At 40.1% G+C, this 21,802-nt stretch overlaps 1 protein-coding gene across 3 annotated transcripts; it reads left to right on the forward strand.

Moving 5' to 3' along the window:
* The first annotated feature begins 522 nt into the window (after window positions 1-522).
* Window positions 523-20,657, forward strand: LOC133019531 (prolyl 4-hydroxylase subunit alpha-2-like). 3 transcript variants are annotated; one of them, XM_061086048.1, is made up of 16 exons: window positions 523-603; window positions 7,937-8,039; window positions 8,797-8,893; window positions 9,722-9,873; window positions 11,481-11,618; window positions 12,351-12,590; window positions 13,807-14,003; window positions 14,508-14,684; window positions 15,243-15,313; window positions 15,459-15,558; window positions 16,222-16,275; window positions 17,003-17,062; window positions 17,133-17,198; window positions 18,334-18,402; window positions 18,898-18,994; window positions 19,685-20,657. In XM_061086048.1, the coding sequence occupies exons 2-16, from the start codon at window positions 7,955-7,957 to the stop codon at window positions 19,753-19,755; spliced, it is 1,674 nt and encodes a 557-aa protein (XP_060942031.1). In that variant the 5' UTR covers window positions 523-603; window positions 7,937-7,954; the 3' UTR covers window positions 19,756-20,657. The 3 variants fall into 3 exon arrangements, with proteins under 3 accessions (XP_060942031.1, XP_060942030.1, XP_060942029.1); XM_061086047.1 differs by lacking the exon at window positions 17,133-17,198 and having other exon boundaries at window positions 524-603; XM_061086046.1 differs by lacking the exon at window positions 17,003-17,062 and having other exon boundaries at window positions 524-603.
* The last annotated feature ends 1,145 nt before the right edge of the window (window positions 20,658-21,802 follow it).

Raw genomic sequence — 21,802 nt, forward strand, 5'->3', positions numbered from 1 at the left:
AAGGACCACGATTCAGCCAGATGAGATCCAAATGTCCCTGCCACTATCTAATGTCCCCATTTAGTAATGTCACTGATATAAGTATGCATGCAAACTCCTTTTAACACCCTAATTAGCTATTAATTCATTTGTCAATGCTTTGTACTGTTAGGGAGGTGATTTCTTGCCTCTATGAGAATTTAGTTTTTGCATGCATGTGTCCTAGGTGACATGGGTATTGCAAACTGCCTTTGGTTGATACATTTAACAGAGCCAGCAACGATGAACTCTGACCCAAGTGTAGCTTTTCAGGACAAAAGCAAAGTACTTCAGGGGCTGCGTACACAATTATACAACGCAAAGCCCAAGAGTCGTAATTTACAAAGTGTACGCGAAGGCAACGCGGTGAACCCCTGCGAGGAATGCGGCTGCGCGTCAGCTCCTAGTATTACGGCTGGGTCCTGCAGGAGGTTCTGTACGTGGCAGCGGATGAAGACCCTCTCTGTGCGGATCACTCCCTCCAGCTGGAGACTCACACTGCTACGCGAGCCACGGACCGCCGGTACTGCTCGAACTCTAGAACCCTAGAACTCTAGAACCTCTAGAACCTCCGGGAGAGTTACGGTAAGAACACTTTCAGTCTCGGACATCCCCCGGCGGAAGACTGTGTGCCGAACACGCAGTGATGGTCCCTCTATAGCTGGTTCTAACGGGACTTTATTCTGAGGTGAACTGGTTCTCTAAGAGAGGAGCTGCAGTGTGGTGTGTGTGTGCTTGTGTGTGTGTGTGTGTGTGTGTGTGTGTGTGTGTGTGTGTGTGTGTGTGTGTGTGTGTGTGTGTGTGTGTTTCTCTGTGTGTGTGTGAAGTACCGACGAGTGTCTGTGTTTATTCCCGACATGTCCCCTGCCCAGTGACGTGAGACAGAGGGTCCCAGTGTTTCCACAGAGCAGCAGGAGAAAGTTCTGAAACTTCCCTCATGTTGTTGTTTCTGTCCCCTCGCTCTCTGAAGCCAGGCAGAGACATGTGTGTTTCTGTGTGTGTGTGTGTGTGTGTGTGTGTGTGTGTGTGTGTGTGTGTGTGTGTGTGTGTGTGTGTGTGTGTGTGTGTGTGTGTGTGTGTGTGTGTGTGTGTGTGTGTGAAGTACCGACGAGTGTCTGTGTTTATTCCCGACATGTCCCCTGCCCAGTAACGTGAGACAGAGGGTGTGTGTGTGTGTGTGTGTGTGTGAGAGTGTGAGTGTGTGTGTGTGTGTGTGTGGGTGTGTGTGTGTGAGTGTGAGTGTGAGTGTGAGTGCGTGTGCGTGTGCGTGTGTGTGTGAGTGTGTGCGTGTGTGTGTGGACGGGCGGTCCTCGGTCCCCCCCCCGCAGGACACCTCAAAGTGTGATCGTCCTTTCTAGAAACAACTGTCCTCGGCTGACGTCACCCGGCCCCGGCTGCTGTCCAGCTGAGGACCGAGGAGGAGGAGGAGGAGGAGGAGGAGGAGGAGGAGGAGGAGGAGGAGGAGGAGGAGGAGGAGGAGGAGGAGAAGGGAGGAAGAAGAGGATGAGACTCTGCTGCTGCTACTCAGCTCCAGGTCAATTCAAGTCCAATGACGTCAAAGTCAGATTTAGTGCGTTTGTTTCCCCTAAAAGAGACAAAACAAATCTGACTTCCAACTTAAAGTGATAGTTCACTGAAAAAGAAGTCAAGTGTTTGAGTCCAGAAAACACTCTCAGGAGTTTCAGGGGTAAACAGTGTTAGAGTAGAATCCATACAATTGGAGGAACTGTTCTTTTCTTCAAACATCAGAAGACAGGCAGACAAATATCTCTAAATGCCTCCACACTGCTCCCGTGGGGTCATCCGAGGGTCAGGGAGCCACGAAACATTCAAATTCAACTCGAAACAGCGTAATTTTGCAACGTGTCATTAGCCTTAATGTCCTCTGATATCCTCGTCTGGAGCCACGTCCTCATTCACACCCACACACTGCACACAAGCTCTTGCCCAAGGGGTTCATGGTAGCATCTATACCTCCGGCAGCGGACTTTTAAAGGGTTTAAGTGACACTGTTTTGAGTTGAATATGAATGTTGTGTTTATCTTCTGCTGGGTTTTTTTAAGACGTGGTGAACAGTTACTTCCATTGTATTGGATTTGGCTGTAAAACTGTTTACCACTGAGACTCCCACACGATTCAAACACCCACCCGTCCATCAGCAGAGGGGTGAGTAGACAATGAGTGGATTTTCATTTTTCGGTGAACTATCCCTTTAAGAGCTTTTTTCTAGACTTGATGGCCACTGGAAGCACTTTGCACTACAGTTGCTTTCCATTCATACAGTGCATCCATGTGCAGCACTTTCTCTATCGCACATCTCTCACACATTAGCCCTCAGGGGCCATTTGGGCTTCTGTGTCCTGCCCAAGGGCACGTCGGCACGTGGAATGGACGAGTTTGGGATCCTTTTGGTTAGTGGACGACCCGCTTGTACCTCCCGAGTCACATTGAAGTATGGTCTGTGGATTTTCAGTAACCCAACAAAGACACTGCGTACTGGAGATGCTGCTGAGGATTTTGTCAATATTATAATTTGTGAGCTGTGAACACTCAGATTAGTCATTCAACACCTAATTATTTATTTGATAAAACATTTCAATCCATAAGTAATTTCTGAAGTGACGCCGTTGCACTGTAAAATGTCAAAGAACAGATGTATTCAAGCTTCTTCAAAATATATTCAGCTAAATGAACATTGAGACGCAAAAAAAACTGAATTTACAAAAAAGTTGTCTTTTAATTTTTTTGTCTATTCAGTCTATAAATAAGTGACTAATAGTTTATACTGAAGAACTGATCCTTTAATGTGATTGGATACACTGTGGTTGATGAACAGCAAAGTTATGGGACCAGTGTGAAGTCTTGCAGGCACAGCAGGAGACAGGTGTTAATGGCAGTAATTGTAGGTGGCAGCCTTTGGATTGTGTTAATGTGAGCTGGGAGCAAATAGGGGGATGTCATAAATCTCTCAGCAGTAGCTGTGGTTGTGGAGGCAGGTGGAGCGGAGGATGGTGTACGACATGCAGGTGGAACGTAGAGAAGCTTTATTAAGTTTTCTGAAAGTACTAAAAACCTTGATCTCCGCTATTATCAACAGTCTTTTCCTTATGTATAAGCTGCAGCCCGTGTGCCTGTGTATTTTTATCATAAATATTGAAGCAAAACTTGTCTAAATGTGTGAGGGATTCATATTTAGTTCAACATGTATGTCTTGTATGATTCTTAAGTGTTTACATATCAGGAGAAGTGTTTGGAAGTCGATCATCTGTGTATAATCTTGTGTGTTTATGACCATGTGGACGTTTGCTTATGTTAAACTTATACTTGCACCTGTTTCTCTTATATGTTAATGCTTAGTCTGAAAAAGGTCAGTAAACAAGGACTGTGCAATATGGACAAACTCTTCTACCGGTTCCAGACGAACCTGTTGGCAGCAGTGATTGATTAAAGATCACAGGTTTTACCGCGCACACATCGGGATGCTTAGATAATTATATAACTTATTTTTTAAAAGCAAAATAGCCTCAAATGTTCTTTAGCTTTCCATTGGATCTGAGTCCAAGTTTCGCTTTGATGTTAAACCCATATGGTCAGCAGAAATCTGGCAGAGATATTGTTTAGTGGGGGTTTGCTGTTCTTAGAGATTTATACTCTAACCTTCCTTCCTGATACGGTCTAATGCACAGGGTCAGCAAAAGTGTGGTGGAAATGCTCGTCCTCTATTGGTTCTGGATTCTGCCCTTGTGATGTTTAGAGGAAGTGAAAGTCCAAAAAAACCTTTTCAACTTTTCCCTAGAATGTCATGATGTTGCCAGCACAGCCTAACATCACTCTGAGTGTAACATATTTATTTTATTCTAATTGTAAAAGTAAAACTTTCCAGGATCCTGTGCACGTTTGCATACTTATTTAGTCTGTAGCTTCGTGTAGATACATACGTGCCAGTTCTATTCACTGAAAAATTCCTGTTGTCCAGCATCTCAGTGTCAGGCTCCCATGCGCCTTTATCTGTAGACGGCTGCTTTCATTCCTCGCTGATAAAAAATACTGGAATTTGGCCTCCGCTGCCAAAATGTGACAAGATGAACTACGATGACACCTCAGAATAAACACCAAGCGGGATGATTCCACACTTTGCTTTTTGAAGTGTTGCTTCGTCAGCTGTGAGTTGAATAGTTCCACATTTTCATCTGGGAAACGTTGAGTAAACAGCGTCATGACTTTTTGTCAAAAACCATGCTGAAGTTCAATCCTTTTTCTTATTCTTTGTCTTTGTCAATGATGCCTTCTGGTCTTTATTTGTTTTCTCTAACTGAATATTTTTTCCTAACAGTCCCAAATCCTACACATTCCTTAATATTTGATTTTGAAAGGACAGTGTTGGAAAATACTGAAACATTTTGAAAAACGTTGAAATAGTTTTTGTGCAGGAATATTAGCCTATTGCTTTAGTTGACTTGACACAATCCCCTGCTCACATTAGCCTCAGTTTGTTGTTGCTGTTGTTTGCATCTCTTGTGAAATCAATTATTTTCAAACTGTCTGGGGGGGAAAAAAGGATGAGAACAATAATAGTCTCTATCCTTTAGTCTTGGCTGATGTTGAAGAAAGATTTCCCATCCAAAGAAAGACTGGAGACGTTTTAATCTCTTCTCCATGCAGTTGGGACTTGTGTGAGCCAGGACAGCTGCTACTCTGACCCGCTCTTCACTGTGGATATGTTGCTGAAGAACTACAAGACAACTCCAGATGTTGGACAATTTAATCCCTGAGTTAACTTGTGCACCCCTGCCCCGTTACAGACCTTGGATCCTGACTCCTTTGCAAAGCGTGTTTCTCTGGATTGCAACCTCCAGGTGTGGAGCCACACCTGCATGTTTAGGGAAAAAAAAAAGATTTCCCTCTTGGCTGTGAGTGCATTTCTCCCACAGAGTACACCTGTCCTGCTCTCCTCAGTGTTGTTCCCCATATTTGTCAGAAGCACCTGGCAAGGGTCAAGACTGGGGGAACGTTGGGCAGTAGATGCAACTGGCCCCTCTAACAGGAATGTGACCGGGGGTGTTGCAGCCTGCAACAACAGACGGGACGATGTTTGAGCCTGGCAATCACACAGGCTGTAAATTATAAGGAGAGAGGTTTGTTTGTCTGTAGTTTCCGACTTGGTACATAGTTGCATAGGCTGGCTATTGAATAAACCAGAAAGCATTTCTAGGTCACACGCTGGAAACCGAATTCGTACTAGTAGGAAGAAGTTTCCCTGAGAAAAGGATTTTGTGTATTTTGAGAGTGAAGGAGTTAACCCCAAAGTTAAATCTGTGGTCAACAAATTCAAATCGCACACAAATAGTTGTGTATTTAACCAGCCTTTTTTGAGTTCAGCCTCGCTCTGCTTCAGGCAGTATGAAAAGTTAATTCTGCCAAGGAGGTCATGTCCTCATTGATGTTTATCTGAACAGAATCATCCAAAAGCTACAGTATAGATATGATTGAAACTTGGTGGAAAGATGGTTTACGAGCCAAAGACGAACCCAATACTTTTTTAAGCAGATTTCATGAAAAGGATCGATTCTGTTTTTCCCCCCTCAATTTTTCATTAGTGTGAGAAAATGCTTTTTCCCTAATTTGGAATATCTCAAGATATAATGCGGATATCGTGCTGAAATAAATGAAGGTTAATTTGAAGGACCGAGATCTATGTGTGTTTGCAATTTGGTGGAGTTTGATTGAATTTACGGGGGACTGTTTGTCAATTGTGTAGAAAGAACTAAATGTGATAACTTATTGAAAACATTGATAATTAAAGCAATGACTTGGCCCTGATGTTCTGTCCCCACAGTGAAACCCCATCTGACCCCTTTACTTACGCAGTGAGCCTAACAAGTAGGCATGGTATATGATAGTTTCTTCATCGATGTAGTTGTATGTTATTCTCTTTAATTCAGTGGGTTTCGAAAGAATTTTGCCTAGGGGAACATACTCTATATAAGAAAAAAATCCTCATCAACTCCACTCCATCAATTTTTCAAGGATGCTTGGTTTTATTTTAAATGCAGCAGTCTTCATTTTTTGTAGTATGTGAGCATGTTCGCCTGTCATACCTGCTGCTGGCAACACCCAACATGTCAGGGCAGCTCTGCAGCTCTCCTGCTCTGCTGAGGACACGGGACGACCTTTCTGTGTTGGGAAAACGCCAAAAAGCAACTCAAAGAATGTGTCTTCTTGTGAAATGTTTGAATACACAGACCCAGACTCTCACACCCCAAAGTGGTATAGCCCAGCAAAATAATTGTGATTGTAAACACTAAAGTAAAGAGAGAGTCAAAGAAAGTGCTGAAAACAAGACATTCTCATCCCTCATAAGATTTATTTGATGTTTTTTTAAAGAAACCCTGACTTTGCATGCAAGACCTGCAGAAGTGAAACACACTGGAGAGTGGAAATAGAATTCACAGTCACTTGCTGAATGTGTTAAGGTCATTTCACAGCCCTTCGCTGACAGGTTCCCTGATTTGTCGGCGCCACACGGTGCAGTCGACTCGGACGTTTACCTCGTTACAAGCATCCGTTTGTCACAAATATATGAAATTCTACCTAGGGCCATATTTGTTTTTTACGAAGAATTTTTCAGAGGATCCTCTGAACCTCTGTGATTTGTGGTTGTTCAACCTTTTTAACCCGAAGCAGTTTTTTCCTGGAATAGTCACGTGTCTTGACAGATGGTCGGTTTCTCTGTGTCTTAAAGCTAAAACTGAAACCGTTTTTGTAGTAATTTATTTTAACAGCAGCAATAGAAAGTCAACTTACCTTTTGGCATGTGAGTGAAAAGTTGATTCCTCACCACCGCTACGGGGACGCTCACATTTAAAGGTACCACTTTTCTGCTTCAGGACCTCGGTTTCACTAAGCCTTTGATTATACACTTTGGAAGATACTGATGAGACTGTGCACGTGGGCCTGTATTCAGAGACGTGTATGTGCTGTACGTGCACTCAGCCAGCAGTAAGCAGTCATTACTGTGAAGTGATGTGGTAAAGCAGGATACCCATAAAGGGAAAGTGGAGCAGTGTCACTTTTCCTCTGAAACAAAGCAGGTCTCAGTGCAGGACTGAGTTCCTGCTACGTGATCCTTCTTTGGGTCGTCTTGTTTTTCAGCCCCGTTGTTATATCTGCCTTTCGACCCAGATTACAGTATCTCTCTTTTGAAAGGATGGATGTCGGTGGAGGCAGCTTCTGGCAGGACGGTCATAATAGACCTGGAAACAAAGTGCTCGGCTGAGCTGTTGAGGGATTTTCGCATTATTATTTACTATAAATGTCATGGAGTTGTGCTTGGATTGGCATTTTGGAAGGGAGTTGCTTTTGTGTTTCTGCAGATCGAGCCGGGATTTATTTAGTCATGAACATTTATATGAGGTATCTGGAGGCCACGTTGAACTCCAGACGAGAGCAATGAAAACAAAGAACTTACAAGCAGCTGTTTTTTAACTTTATAATATAAAAATAAGTGTTTGTATGGATGAGTCCGCCAGGTGTTCTTAAAGTGCAGTGTCCAAACAGACAAAAAACACCATTATTTTCCACCCTCTCCTTGTTTTATTCTTCACAATGAGAACTGGGCAGCAGACATTAGTGACTCATTCACAAGAAACGTACTGGAAACTTTGAATCTTGTTACACCATCAGTTGATTCAGTGTGGAAACCCAGTATCATGTCTTTTGGGATCAGAATACTGCTTGTAAGCCATTCAAAGCAAATATGAAAGCAAAGCACAGAGAGAATTATGGATGAACATGGAAATAATATGGTAACAGCTGAACTTTTCCACAGTTTGACTTGAAGAGTGTTCAAGAGGAATCTGTCTGCAGAAAAACTTTTGTCTTAGATTGTATGACTTTGTTTTTATGTTTCTCTTTGCAGGTTATTTAAAAAGACAGAATGGGGAAATCCTTGTGTTTCATCTCCTGGACTCTGCTCTGCTTCTGCTGCTGGACCACACAGGCAGAGGTCTTCACATCCATAAGTACGATTAAATCTGACAACTAAACATTTCCAATTTATCTGCTCCCAGTTTAAATTTGGTTCCTTGGTAAATTTCACATTAAAGCCCCAGAGTACAGAACGATAAACTTTGAGGTGCAATGAATAAAATGAAAGGTCGATTATTGTGGTCCGCGGATTCTTTTAGTTAAATCTCAGACAAAAAGTTTTGCTTAACCACATCATGATTCATGCAAGATTAAGATTCCCCCACTTTAAAGAAGAAAAAAGATTAACTGCTTCTTTAAGTTTTGAGCAATTACCTGCTTCGTCAAATATGTGAGAAGAAAATTACTGATTTGCACAAAGTGCTCAGATACACATTAAGCACCACATCAGTCAACAGGCTGCTTATCATGAGTCAAACAGTCACTTAAATCACAATGATTGACTGCACTTGGCCAGTCGGTAACATGCGTTTGGATGCAGAAACAACAAAAGTGTTTCTTTCTCTTCCCTGGCAACTCCTGTGAATGAATCAACACTTAACATTTCCATGGAGTTGTTTACTATGACCCCAACCACCTCCCTGTGGAAGAACATACAATCAAAGCCCCACAGTCTGTGGCTGGGGCGAAGAGCAGTAACCAAAAATACATTTTATAGGTTACTAGGTTTTTAAAGCACAGGCAGAAAGCAGCACAAACAGAAACACTCACACTGTGAAGTTGAATTAACAGATACATACCAAAAGCATTAATTGGTTGGTTAATTCTTCACCTCTGTCTCGCTCTCCGCAGGCCAGATGACAGACCTGATCCACACAGAGAAGGAGCTGGTCCAGTCTTTGAGGGAGTACATAAAAGCAGAGGAGTCCAAGCTGGCTGAAGTCAAAAGGTACATTCTTAACTCTGTGACGTAATAAAAACCCTTTTGAAGTATGTGTACTTGACTTGTACTTCTACTCCCCTGTGTTAAAAAAGGGACATTTTTTTTGATTCTACTATAATTGTCAGACATTTGCTGCAATTTACTTTTCAAATCAAGATTTAAGCTTACAAAACATATAGTTAAATATTAAACCAGCCTTTTTAACCCAGTGTCTACTTTGGACCTCTTACCATGTTTTAAATGTCAGCAGTAACCCCCCAAATAATGTTTTTGTTCAGATGATTTAATTTTCTATCCAATATCCAATACTTCACAAATAAACTACATAAATATTAATACATATTTTACAGAAGTATTTCCTTCTGTCTTCTCTTGCTATTCATCACCAGAGTCATTTTTAAGCAGAACAAGTACTTTTTATTTGTTAACTTGAGTTCTGATAATACTAAGTAGGCATTCATACTTTGAATAGAGCATTTCTACTTGTAAGGTTAAGGTATTTGTTACTGTTGAATTAGTATTCTTACTTAACCACAGCGCACATTTTCCCCTTGTGTTAATGTATTAAGTTACCACGGTGATATTCAACAGAAAAAAATCCCTCCTTTTGTGTAAACTCAAAATCATCTCAACATATCTGACACATCTGTTTCATAACGTGCCTGAATTTTTTTTTTTAAACATTTATATCTATTCCATTAGTTATAAACAAAGCGATTTCTTCATATTAACAGTCCTGTAACCTTTTAGTGTTGAGAGGCTGTGGAGATTTATCACAAGCACTGTAAGGGTGTTTATTCATTTTGTAAAGTGTATGTTTGTCCTGTCTCATAGTTGGGCCAAAAAATTGGACGCTCTGACCCGAGTGTCCACCTCAGACCCAGAGGGCTACCTGGCCCACCCGGTGAACGCCTACAAACTAATGAAGAGACTCAACACGGAGTGGTCTGAGCTGGAGAGCCTGGTGCTGCAGAACCCCTCTGATGGTAAGCTCCCTCCACAACACTGTGTGGGTGAATGCAGACTGGACATGCTGGGATATAGCTTTGCTTGGAGTTGTAATGTGTCCTGCGTGATAAGTTGTAATACCGCTCCCACGAGTCTGGGTAATTTCGGCTGCATGCTGGTATTATTGTGGCACATAGGAGAACATGGATATTTGAACTGGGCGTGTGTATTCGACAGCTCAGACCAAAGCAAAACCAAGACACTTTATTTAATTATTTTCTGACTCGTTCCTTCTTTCCTTCTGCCTGCATTAAAACAGATGCACAAGTTGAAGATATTTCAATCCAATCAGATGTGCATTGGCATCATTTTATGCTGCCTTGGCTAAATCTGCCCGTTCACCTTGTTTTAACCATCCTGCTGACTTTGCATTCATTCCACCTTAAAAAATCCCTTCACGTCGTACACTGCATCTGAAAGAGCAGCATTTACCACTTTTTCTTTTTTATGAACCATGTCTGGGCAAAAGCGGAGAGCGAGCGGTCGGATAAAAAATGCAGAGAGGATGCGAGAAGTTTTTGCTGCCTCGCACAAGAGCGGAGGGAGAACAGATCCGTCATGTAGTAGCTGCAGCAGCTGTTCCTCATCTCTGTGTGTGTTGGCCATGTTCTCCCTTTGAGTCTGTGTGTTTGGAACTGAGCGCATGTTTAGACTTGGGTCTGTATCTGTGGGAGACAGATTAACTGAGCATGAGTGTGCACAAGTAAATCTGTATACGTGGCCATGAGTAACAGAGAGAGAGAGACAGTAGAGAGAATGGATGTTAACCTTATAAACTTAAGTGGATAATGCAGAATGATTAAATGTAATGTTTGCATTGTTTCTTTACATCAGCAGATTGTGTTGTACGAAGCCAATTTATCCATTATCATTTATCCGGATTTATTTTTGTCTCTGCAAAACTGATGTGTTCACATGTCGGTGAAACTAAAAGTTAAATGACAAAGGGATACTGAGTGAAATGGAAATAGAATTTAGACCTTTGCTAAATATATGAGATATCAGGTCTTGTAACTGGATGAATATATTCCTACTGAATAAGTACAAACAAGTCATCAAGAGGAATAAAGAAAATAGTAAAATCTGCCTTTGGGAGTTGCTGACTCTGTTTCTCCAGTGCATTGGTCATTTAGATCTTTCTGAGGTCAGAACAGAGAAGTCTAGAACTGCTTTGTCAGTAAAGTTTTTGCTGTCAGTGTGTTACACAGATATTGAGGTTGTCTATTGAATTATCATCATTTTGTTTTAGTCAGGGATTGCAAAACTGACTTTTGATCATTAGAAAATCATAAAAATGTGAGAGATTTATATTTTTTCTATGCCTCCGCGCCGGCGACATCTAGTGGCCGGACACATTATGTTTTCAGGTTGTCTGTCCGTCTCATTCCCATGAACTATATTTCAAGATTTCCTTGAGGACATTTCCTGAAATATAGTTCAAATACTCACTTGGACTTAAGGAGAAACTGATTAGATTGTGGTGGTCAAAGGTCATGGTGGCCTCACAAAGTATGTTTGATTCAATCATTCATTTACACTTTTCTGTTTTTATTCATTATCAATAAACTTCTCACCTTCTCCTCAGGGTTCATTTCCAACATGTCCATACACAGACAATACTTCCCCGATGAGGAGGATGAGACGGGTGCAGCCAAGGCATTGATGCGTCTTCAGGACACGTATCAACTGGATTCTGAGACCTTCTCAAGAGGAAGGCTGCCAGGTAACCTGGGAGTGTGCAGTGATGTAAAAAATGTATCAATCTAACAAAAAGGGTCAAGTAATTTGCAGATTTATAAAATAAAGGGGAGAACAAAAGGTGCATCAACCAATAGTGATTTGTTTGACATGTGTATTTGTGTTTTTGCTTCTTTTGAAAATGTGTTTGAGTTTTGGACCTCCCAACAGATTGAAGTCACGTTTACAGTTCTTCAACTGGTTTGAATTCAAAGTTGGGATTGCTCTTAGCTTAAGGTGGGGCTGGAGTTAAGTACAAGGTAAATTTTGAGGTAATATTATAATTACTTTGGATGTGGGCAATGGCTGGATTGAAGATTAGGTTTGTATGTGGGTTCAGGTAATTACTGAACTATTCACAGATCTACTGTGTTAAACAGCACTGACTCACCACGGTCGTGTTTTATATTACAAGGAAACAGAGTTTAGTAACCCTCAACTTGTTTTCATGGGGGCAGAAATGAACAATAATGCAAAAATGTTATGAAGAATGGAAATGTGTGGGTGTGGGTGCGGCCAGACCATCGTATCAGCCTAGTCTGTAATTGTACGTAGCCTTTATCAAAAATTGTTGATTAGCTTGGTTATTTGAAAAAAAAATACATTCCAATATATCTTCATCTGAATTTTTCTTTCCATTCAAATATAACCCAGGAAGGTTTCACCTGCAGTACGGTACGATATGATCTGTGTTTAACTTCAGTGAATCTTGTCACAGGAATGCACTCCAATGCCCTTCTGACGGTGGATGACTGCTACGACATGGGGAAAACTGCCTATAACGACGCAGACTATTATCACGCTGTGCTGTGGATGCAGCAGTCCGTGAAGCAGCTGGATGCCGGCGAGGAAGCTGTGGTCTCCAAGGCGGACATTTTGGACTACCTCAGCTACTCTGTCTACCAAATGGGAGACCTGCCTCGAGCCATCGAGCTAACCCGCCGCCTGGTGGCTATTGGTAATGTGCAGCATGAGCAAAGGTTCATTACATTACACACAAGGCTCACATTTAACGGCTGAGGTGAATGGTCTCAAGTGCACGACACAAGTGCATTTAGTTTGTGTCCAAACAGGGTATAAAACGTTTTTCTCTGACCACCGGCCGCTTTAAAAGGTTTTTAAATACTTTACAACGTGGCTGCTGGACGGGAACATTCTGAAGCTGCTTTCAAACATGTACTGACCTCAAAAGTTCCTCCTGACATTCTTCAGAGGAGCTGAATGTGTGAACGCACATGTCCAAGTTAGAGCCTCTGCTTTTCTGCCTTTCTCAGGCCAGCCCCCTAGTATAAAGTCTGCAGAAAATCCGAAGGAGCCGATGTGTGAATACAGCAGGAGATTACCTTCTGGATACACCTTGAGCGAGTGGGTGTGTTGATGATGTTTCTAAAAAGCGACAGATCTCACAAAAATGAAACCAACAAAAAACATGGTTGCATCGGCCCTTGCAGGAGATTTCTGGGCTGCAGTGAACCAGTATGAGCAGAGAATCTCCTGCTGCTGCACTCATGTGTGGAGAGTTCCCAACCAATATTTCGGATATCCTCAAAGTTCATTCCTGAAAATGGCTTGAGACTATCAAAGTTACGAGGCCTGTAATCTAATAATCCTTTATCTCAGCAGGAGCCTCTTTATTTGTCTTTCTTGTTGCTATACATGATGGGTGAATGGGTTCATGCCGTCAATTCTTGGGAAACTAAAATAAGCCCATTTAACATGTAATTAAGAAGCACTTTTTCAGCAGCCTCCCACAACACATGCAGACACCAGTTGGCTGACCATTGCAACCACAGTCCCCCTACAGTGGGGTAATTTATGGGTTGTCTTCCTGCTGTTTTACTAATCACAGCAGTCAACCCTACTCTCACTGCAGCGGTTGCCAGAGCAGCAGGGTGTAGTCCCTCCAGACCAAAGGGCCCGTGGTTTCTAACTGTTACTTTTGTGTCCGCCTCAAGACCTGTATGTGCAGCTGCTTGCCGTCTTTTCATAGAGCTGTGGTGACCTTGTTTACTTGTCACATGAAACAAATATTGTTATAGCATGCACAGGTATGAGACTGGAATCAATCTCCTCTCAGAGCCACTTGGTGAACATGTGTATCAACACTATAGGTTAACCTGCTTCTTAGTTAAAGTTTTGAGCCACCACCAACCCTCATTTTCTTGTACTTACAGACGCCAACCACCAGAGGGCAGGTGGAAACCTCCGTTATTTTGAGCGGTTACTGGCCAAGCAGATGAGTGAGCTGAACCAGGACTACCAGCCGGCCTCTGAGGAGCCGATCCAGCTGGGAACCTACACTAGACCCAAAGACCATCTCCCAGAGAGGGAGATCTATGAGGCGCTCTGCAGAGGAGAGGGGCTCCAAATGGTGAGACACCATAAATACAGGCATGTGGGGAATGAGGTGGGATGTAATGTTAGGACCTGAGGCAGACAGGCAGTCAGAATACTTGATTTTTTTATTTATATCCAAAGATTTATCACTTTAAATCTTCTTGATCTTCTGCTCTAAGTGAAGGTTTACATTCATCAAACTGTCTTAATATGCTAATGAACAAAAATGATCTAATGGTGTAACAAAGAAATGTTATTATTATTGTCCATAATAATTATAGAATACAAAATAATAATATATTAATATAATAATATAAATAGTAGTTACGAATAAAACAGGATCTGTGTTTGCAACAACCCAGCCCATTTCTTGTGAAATCACATTTTGCCACTAGAGGGCAGTAAAAAATAATTTCCAACACCTCAAACTCAATTCTCTCCCAATGTGATGAACATGACTGAATGGATTTTGTGCCCTTTTTCCTTATACCTGCTATTGATGTTGAAAAGAGGGTTTATTATTTCCTTTTTTCACCAGAATGAAGCGAAGCGGAGCCGTTTGTTCTGTCGCTACCACGACGGGAAGCAGAACCCTCGTCTCCTGCTGAAGCCCATGAAGGAGGAGGACGAGTGGGACAGCCCCCACATCGTACGCTACCTGAACGTCCTGTCAGACCAAGAGATTGCAAAGATTAAGGAGCTGTCTAAACCCAGGGTGAGGCTAAAAATGATGAAAAAATTAACTGCTCTCATCTCAAACCATAAACCAAAATTTAAAGTTATGTTTTTTTAATAGCAAGATGATACAAATGATAATGCTTATGAATTCCAAGACTACTTTTCTAATGGGCGTCACAGATAAAGGGTCAATATTAAGCTTAAGTATTGCGACAAGTTTAACTTACCTACAGCAAGTGGACCTGATGGTTATGTTAAGATTTAACTTTTATTGCTGAAGATGTTTCCCCTTTTTTGCACATCATATATTTACAGTGAAAGAAAGATGGCAGTTCAAAGTGTCTGGCTTTACTTTGTGAATATGTCTGAAACAGTGTTGTTTACTTTTAACTTGACATGTTTACCTTTAAAAAAAAGACACTTATATCCAAACTATGCATTTGTGGCTTTTTACATCAAAGTGTATAAAACTATTATCTTAAAGCAAATAAACACAGGAAATAACAGATAGTATATGTCCATATGAATAATACTGATATTTTTGTGCAATACTATGAATGCCAAACACTTCTTTGTGTGTTTTCTTTCTTTTAAGCTTGCCAGAGCTACCGTTCGTGATCCCAAAACAGGACTCCTGACCACAGCCAACTACAGAGTATCAAAAAGGTAACTCAATATTACTCATTTTTAGTATTTATTCATATTCATGTATTCATAAAACGTGTTTTCTTATTAGGAAACCAAGAGATTCCAACAATTTTACTGTGTAGCTCTATTACATGCTCAAACGCACGTGTATTTGTTCTTTCAGTGCATGGTTGGAAGAAGAGGACGATCCGGTTATTTCCAGAGTCAATCAGAGAATAGAAGACATCACAGGCCTCGAAGTCGACACTGCAGAGCTACTTCAGGTAGTGTGATGCAGACAACAGAAAGTACTAAAACAAACAGTTGTACCAAATATCCAAAACTACACAAAAATAAGAAGAACATTGGACAAATTGATTCAAATCATTTAGCCTGATCTAGTTTGTCTGAACCGACTTGCACTGTTTCACAAAGGAAAATTGGAAAACAAAAAACAGATTTTCTGACTCCACATCTGAGATTCATCTCCGGATCCCAGTATAAAAGAAATAGCCAGATTCTTGCCAGCGGCCTTAAAAGCTTTGAAATGTTTCTGGAAACCTCAGCAGCAGCGTGTCTTTCCAGAGACACCCACAGTCACAGTGATGACAGACTGGAACGACTTTTTGGCCAAGAATAGTCCCCATTCCAGTTAATGTTGTGAACAATATATCAATAGTTCTCTATTTAACCTGCATCACAGATTCGATTCCTGAAACAAGTACAATGAACCAGATGAATATTTTCTGTATTAGCTAATAGTATTTGCCTGTTTCTGTGGGGTTGTTTTTTTTGCCCAAGTAAAAATCTCACAAATGGCCTTAGTTATCACAAGACTGAGTAAATAATATAAATCAGTATGTACACCAATACCCATTAGTTTGCCAATACATTTTGATAACAATTGTTTATAAACATGTTAATAATCTTTGTCAAATGCTGACCAGGTTGCAAACTATGGAGTCGGAGGACAGTACGAGCCACATTATGACTTCTCAAGGGTAAGTGTCCTCACAACTGATGTAAGACAAGCATGTGTGTGTTTATGAGGTTCAGATATCACTCTCGTTGTGGGGACCTATATGTGTTTCGCACATTATAGGGACTTGTTTTCCTAATGGGAATAAAGAGTAAGTCTACATAACGTGACTCCTTAAATGTTGAGGTGAGGCCAGCCCAACTGTATAGTCTATAGTTGGTGTTAGGCTTAGTCCTCTGAAATGAATGTAAGACCATCTAATGTCTATGAGAATACTTTCCTAACCCTTACCCACTTCCTATGGTCTTCTGAAATACAGTATGTCTGTCTTTACTGTGAAGATCTGACATATGCTCTCTCTGATAGTGATATCTGGGAACCCTTGATGAAATTCTTGTGATGCATATTACATTATGCATTATGTGGAGCTGTCTTGGTACGGAATGACTGATCTAATTTGATATGTTACAAATACAAATGTTGTCTGCCTTTATCGTATCATGGAGTTAATTTCCTAACTTTTATTGAAGAGTATAGTCTTTCATTTTGTTATTTTATGTTCACCTTTTGCATGAAGAAATAATAATCTAAACATGAAAGGTCATGCTCTTTGATTAGGAACTCAGATAAAAGTTGTAACTAATGCTTCTGACAGGTAGTTTATTTCATGTTGAGCGTATTTAGTGCCATAGTGGCGGACTCCTTTGTGAGTTTTGCGGTGGGTTAAATGTTATAAACATCTGTTGCAGCGTCCTTTTGACAGCCAACTCAAGGTCGATGGAAATAGACTTGCTACGTTCCTAAACTACGTAAGTACGTGCGTCTGCTAGCGTACAGTTTTTTCATGTTGCATTTCTATTCTTGAATTTTATCTCATAGAAAGATGAGCCTGATGCTTTCAAAAGATTAGGCACGGGAAATCGTGTGGCGACTTTTTTGAACTACGTAAGTATGTGCATCCAGTCGCCGTTCAGTGAAGGCCCGGGCTGGCGGTTAAAAATCTACGCTTCCTGCCATCCTTCTATGTTTTAGATTCATGGGTATAAGCTCTGGTTCAATCTTGGACTTGGATTGATTGACTTTTACAGAGATGCACTGATTGGCGTTAATGTCTTTTTTGGCTTGAAACCTTGTGTTGCTTGATGTAATGGAGCAAGATAGGGCAACATTTTTGGAAGAGAAAACTCTAAAAAATTATGCCTGGACAAATATCCCATCATCTGAATGAGTAAGACACATGAATGACTGGACAAATATTTACATTACATTTTTTCTGTCAATCAGTTCTGGTTCATATTGTGGAGAGTTTTTTTTGTAACCATTTCCACTAGGGTTAGAATCCACACTTTATTTTACCCTGGTCAACACTGACCTATATAAAAGATATTTACACCCTAAAATACACAAAACATGTTGTGTTTAAATGATTGTTTTATTTGAATTGTCATATTTCCTATAACCTTTAAAGTTCAGTGTTGACTCCGGTGCATGATGTGAATGTGCCTGAGTAGATTAGTGATTTACAGTGTATATAAGAAAACAATTTGAAGAGAGTATAACAGGACATATGGACTCAAATTTAAATTCAGTCTTTAGGATTTTGAGCTTGTAATGTACACTTACAAACAATTCTAAGTACTTTGGTTAACATCTGTGTACAGGTACACAGCAACTGTGTGTAAATTTGCATTAGACTGAAGTTAAATTTACAATTTTTGACCCTGTCTATACACTCTTTTAAATCTGACTGGAAAATAACAGGCTAATCCCATTTGCTGAAATCGTTGTTCTGACTCCAGTTTGTTTATGTGCTTTGAAGAAAACAAACCCAGGGAGGAGGTTGTAAAAAAGCCGTTGCATTAGTGTTTAAACAGTACCTTGACACCTCTGTCCAATATTTACATGATATCGAAGAGCATAGAGAAAATGATCAGGTGTGACAGGAAAATATCATGTCACATGTCATTTTGTACCTCTTAATTCTTGGAAGATTGTAACTAGATCTTATCACGAAACATTATCTTGGAAAGAAACTACAGATAAAGTTTCCAACCAGTTTGTTTTCTATTTCTTTTCTCAGATGAGTGATGTGGAGGCAGGAGGTGCTACGGTCTTCCCTGACTTTGGAGCAGCAATCGTGCCGAGAAAGGTGATGGAGCAGAGTGTGTCTTTCTCTGTGCATGTTAGAACTGAGCATGTTTAAAGTGCTTTAAAACGTGTCCACGGTGGGAAAACAAATCTAATCCTAACAGTGTTACTGTCAGTTAATGGTTCAAGGCTGAAAAATGGAAAATCTCACATGTGAGTCTCTATAAATTAATCTGTATTGCATGGAAATTTACCAAAGATGTGATTTAAACAATGAAAACTACTGTAAGATGTTTTTTTCCATTGAATTTAAATCAATCCACACAACCGTTGTAGTTGTATCAATGTCATAAAATAAGCCTGGTATTTTTTTGTGTTTTTTTTCTTTTGTGGCACGAGCATAAAAAAAAGTCTTCTTGTGGGAAATGTGGGTCAGTTGCTGATCAGCTTGAAGCTGCTGCAGATCTCTCTTAATCTGTGTTGGATCCTCACATTCCTTCTTGTGTCAATACCAGATGTTACCAACGTTTTTATCATCTGTTGCATTTCTCCACAGGGAACAGCAGTGTTCTGGTATAATCTGTTCAAGAGCGGAGAGGGAGACTACAGGACCCGGCATGCAGCCTGTCCTGTCTTAGTAGGAAGTAAATGGGGTGAGTCAGAGTTGAAATTCATCATATTTAAGTAGTGACATGTTCAATGGTGGAAACAGGGACTTTATAACTGACACTAAGCAAAGAAAATATGTCCCACTGAAAATCCTTTATAATTCTTTTAAAATATCGATACGGAAATTTCTTTTGAATCCCTACTTCCGAATAAATTTGTTTGAATGACATGGTACAGGGATATATGTTTATCTTATTTTCAAATCACTGTTTTATTATTATAACAGTAATTATAATAATTGTTGTCAGAATAGACCACATTTTTTGGGACCTGGTCAGAAAATACTGAATCTCAGGTAGTCACAGGGTTTTTAGTATAATAATCACAATTTTATGTTTTAATCACACTGAAAGGCTCCCTTAGCTCAGGCAGGATAATAAGCAGGGATCCTGCTTATTCTTGATACTCTATCTGCCTGGTGGTGAGCTAACTGCTAATAATTACAGATGCAGGGGTGCAGCTCTGTTGTATTCAGGTTGTGAAACACATCATCGACACATTTCAACTTCTATCCAGGGAACTAAACTATAAAAAGAGAGTGACTTTACCAAAGGCTGGTTTAGAAAATGTTGGCAGTGAAGGTTTAAAGTGGCTTTTATAAATTTGTATGCAGACTTTGATTAACCGGCTTTGTTATTTAAGCTTTTCTTCTGTCCTTTTCTCCATTTCGTCAGTGTCAAACAAGTGGATTCACGAGCGAGGACAAGAGTTCCGGAGACCCTGCGGCCTCACAGAAGTAGACTGAAGTTTGATGCACATCTAACATGCACATGCTGAACGTGCTCCCTGTTGTCTTATTTCTATTTTATAAATGCAACTCTAACACATTTTTTACAAACCTTACGTAAGTGTTTGCTCCCTCAACTTCTCTCTATAATTGACAAATGTTTTATGACACTGGAATGCAAGATCTGGCTGGATGATGTCCTTTTTCTTTTCTTACCAGAAACTGTAGGGCTCAGTTCTGAGTTGTGCATCTGCCATATGACCCATATGATAAAATAAGTGAATAAAGATCAAACAAAAAATGTTAAAAATATATGTTATTGTAGTTCGGAGTAACTTTCAAATATAAAAACCACAAAACTGTATCAGTTCAATCTCGGTTTTATAAATGAATGAATAGTATCTAATTCAAATCCAAAATGAAATCTGAAAGTGTCCAACCTCAAATCATTCCAGTGATGCCAGAAACTTGTGTATTTTGGCTCTCGTGTCAACACTTTGTCTTTTAGCTTTTATAAGTAACTTTCAAGATAAAAGCATTAGCATTTATGTTTACACAGATAACATGGATAATGTGGCCAAATGGTGTCAGGGCAGGTTATTATGATACATTTCAAATTTAAACGCACATTTCTCAATAACAAAGACTACATGCTTCTGGTAATGGACTCTTTTACACACTTAAGTTCTATGTCTTCATTGCTAACAGATTTATTTTGTGGTTTAAAATGATAAGTGCCAATTTGATGTCATCATTCATCTGCATCCAAAGTATTCCTCTCTGTCAGACCTGACAAAAAAATATACATATACATCTGAGGATTTTTCCTCCAAAATCTTGCCCAGGACATTTTAAATTAATATAGTGTTTAAGTTATTACACTGTTTTTACATTGTGTGCTTTCTATAAGATAGCAAACAAGCAAGTCAATAAACGGTGTCTTGTATCAAAACGTTTAGTGCCTTCATTCACTGTTTTACATGGTTCGTCACTCTGTCCTCATAATGTCTTTCTTATCCAGGATGATTTATCAAAATGTGTCTTTATTTGATCCAATTCCTGCGTCCAGCATTTTCATATAAGTCGTAACAAATTTAACTGAAGCTCAGTGGCTCTATATCCTTTATTTTACCCTACAAAAGTTAATGCATCTTTATTATAACTATGTGAAAATGTATAGATTGGTCACCAGGAACAGTGTTTTCAAAGGGATCATGATACAGCCACACAAGTTTTTAAGCTTGCAGCCAGGCCTTGCAAGTTATAGACTTACAATCCATTGTAAAAAAACAAGAGCGCTGAGGTCACGGTGGAGTTCACTGTTCCCTGGTCTTTTTGTTCAACTGCTAAGGAAAAAGGATTGCATCAACAGCTTCAACGTTGCTTGGAATATAACCAGTCACATTAACTAGGATTAGATTGGACTGCCAGGATTTTGTGTTTCTGATGGTGTTTTGAGTCAAGTCTGGCATCATTGACCATCATCTGTTTTTGTTTATTTGTTGAAACATGGTGGAAGTTAAGCCATTTAATCACGTAATGACTTGAAAGTAGTTTTTAAAAGGCCACTTAGAGGTTTTTAGAGTGTTGTGTACCTGCATTAGCCTCAAGCTATGCTGTTTTAATAGCACCATGCAGGCCACATTGGAGAGTTCTATGTTTCAATACGATTTCTGGGTTAGGGTTAGGGCAAACTTTCATATGAATATGAATAAACATGTTTCTACTTCAAATATACAAAATAATGTGCTGCTCTTTGCTTTGTTGCAACTTATTCCCAAAAGTATCAGACTGCTGGAACATTAACCCGAAATATATATTATTTTCAAGTCTCCCTGTTATTTCCCAGAGATAAAATAAAAATAACTGGTGAAATTCCTGATCTGTATGAAATGATTCATTATGCAGGAAATGTATCATGACATTAGACATTTTTATGTCTCACCCAATTAGCGTTACAATGTCGAGATGCACACAACAGCCGTGGCTGGATGTTTTTCGAATTGTCCTTATCCATCTACTGTCCACCGTCCTCCTGGAGAACGTGATGTTGATTCTACCAACA

Source organism: Limanda limanda, chromosome 14 (assembly GCF_963576545.1).
Source record: "Limanda limanda chromosome 14, fLimLim1.1, whole genome shotgun sequence".
Taxonomy (NCBI): Eukaryota; Metazoa; Chordata; class Actinopteri; order Pleuronectiformes; family Pleuronectidae; genus Limanda; species Limanda limanda.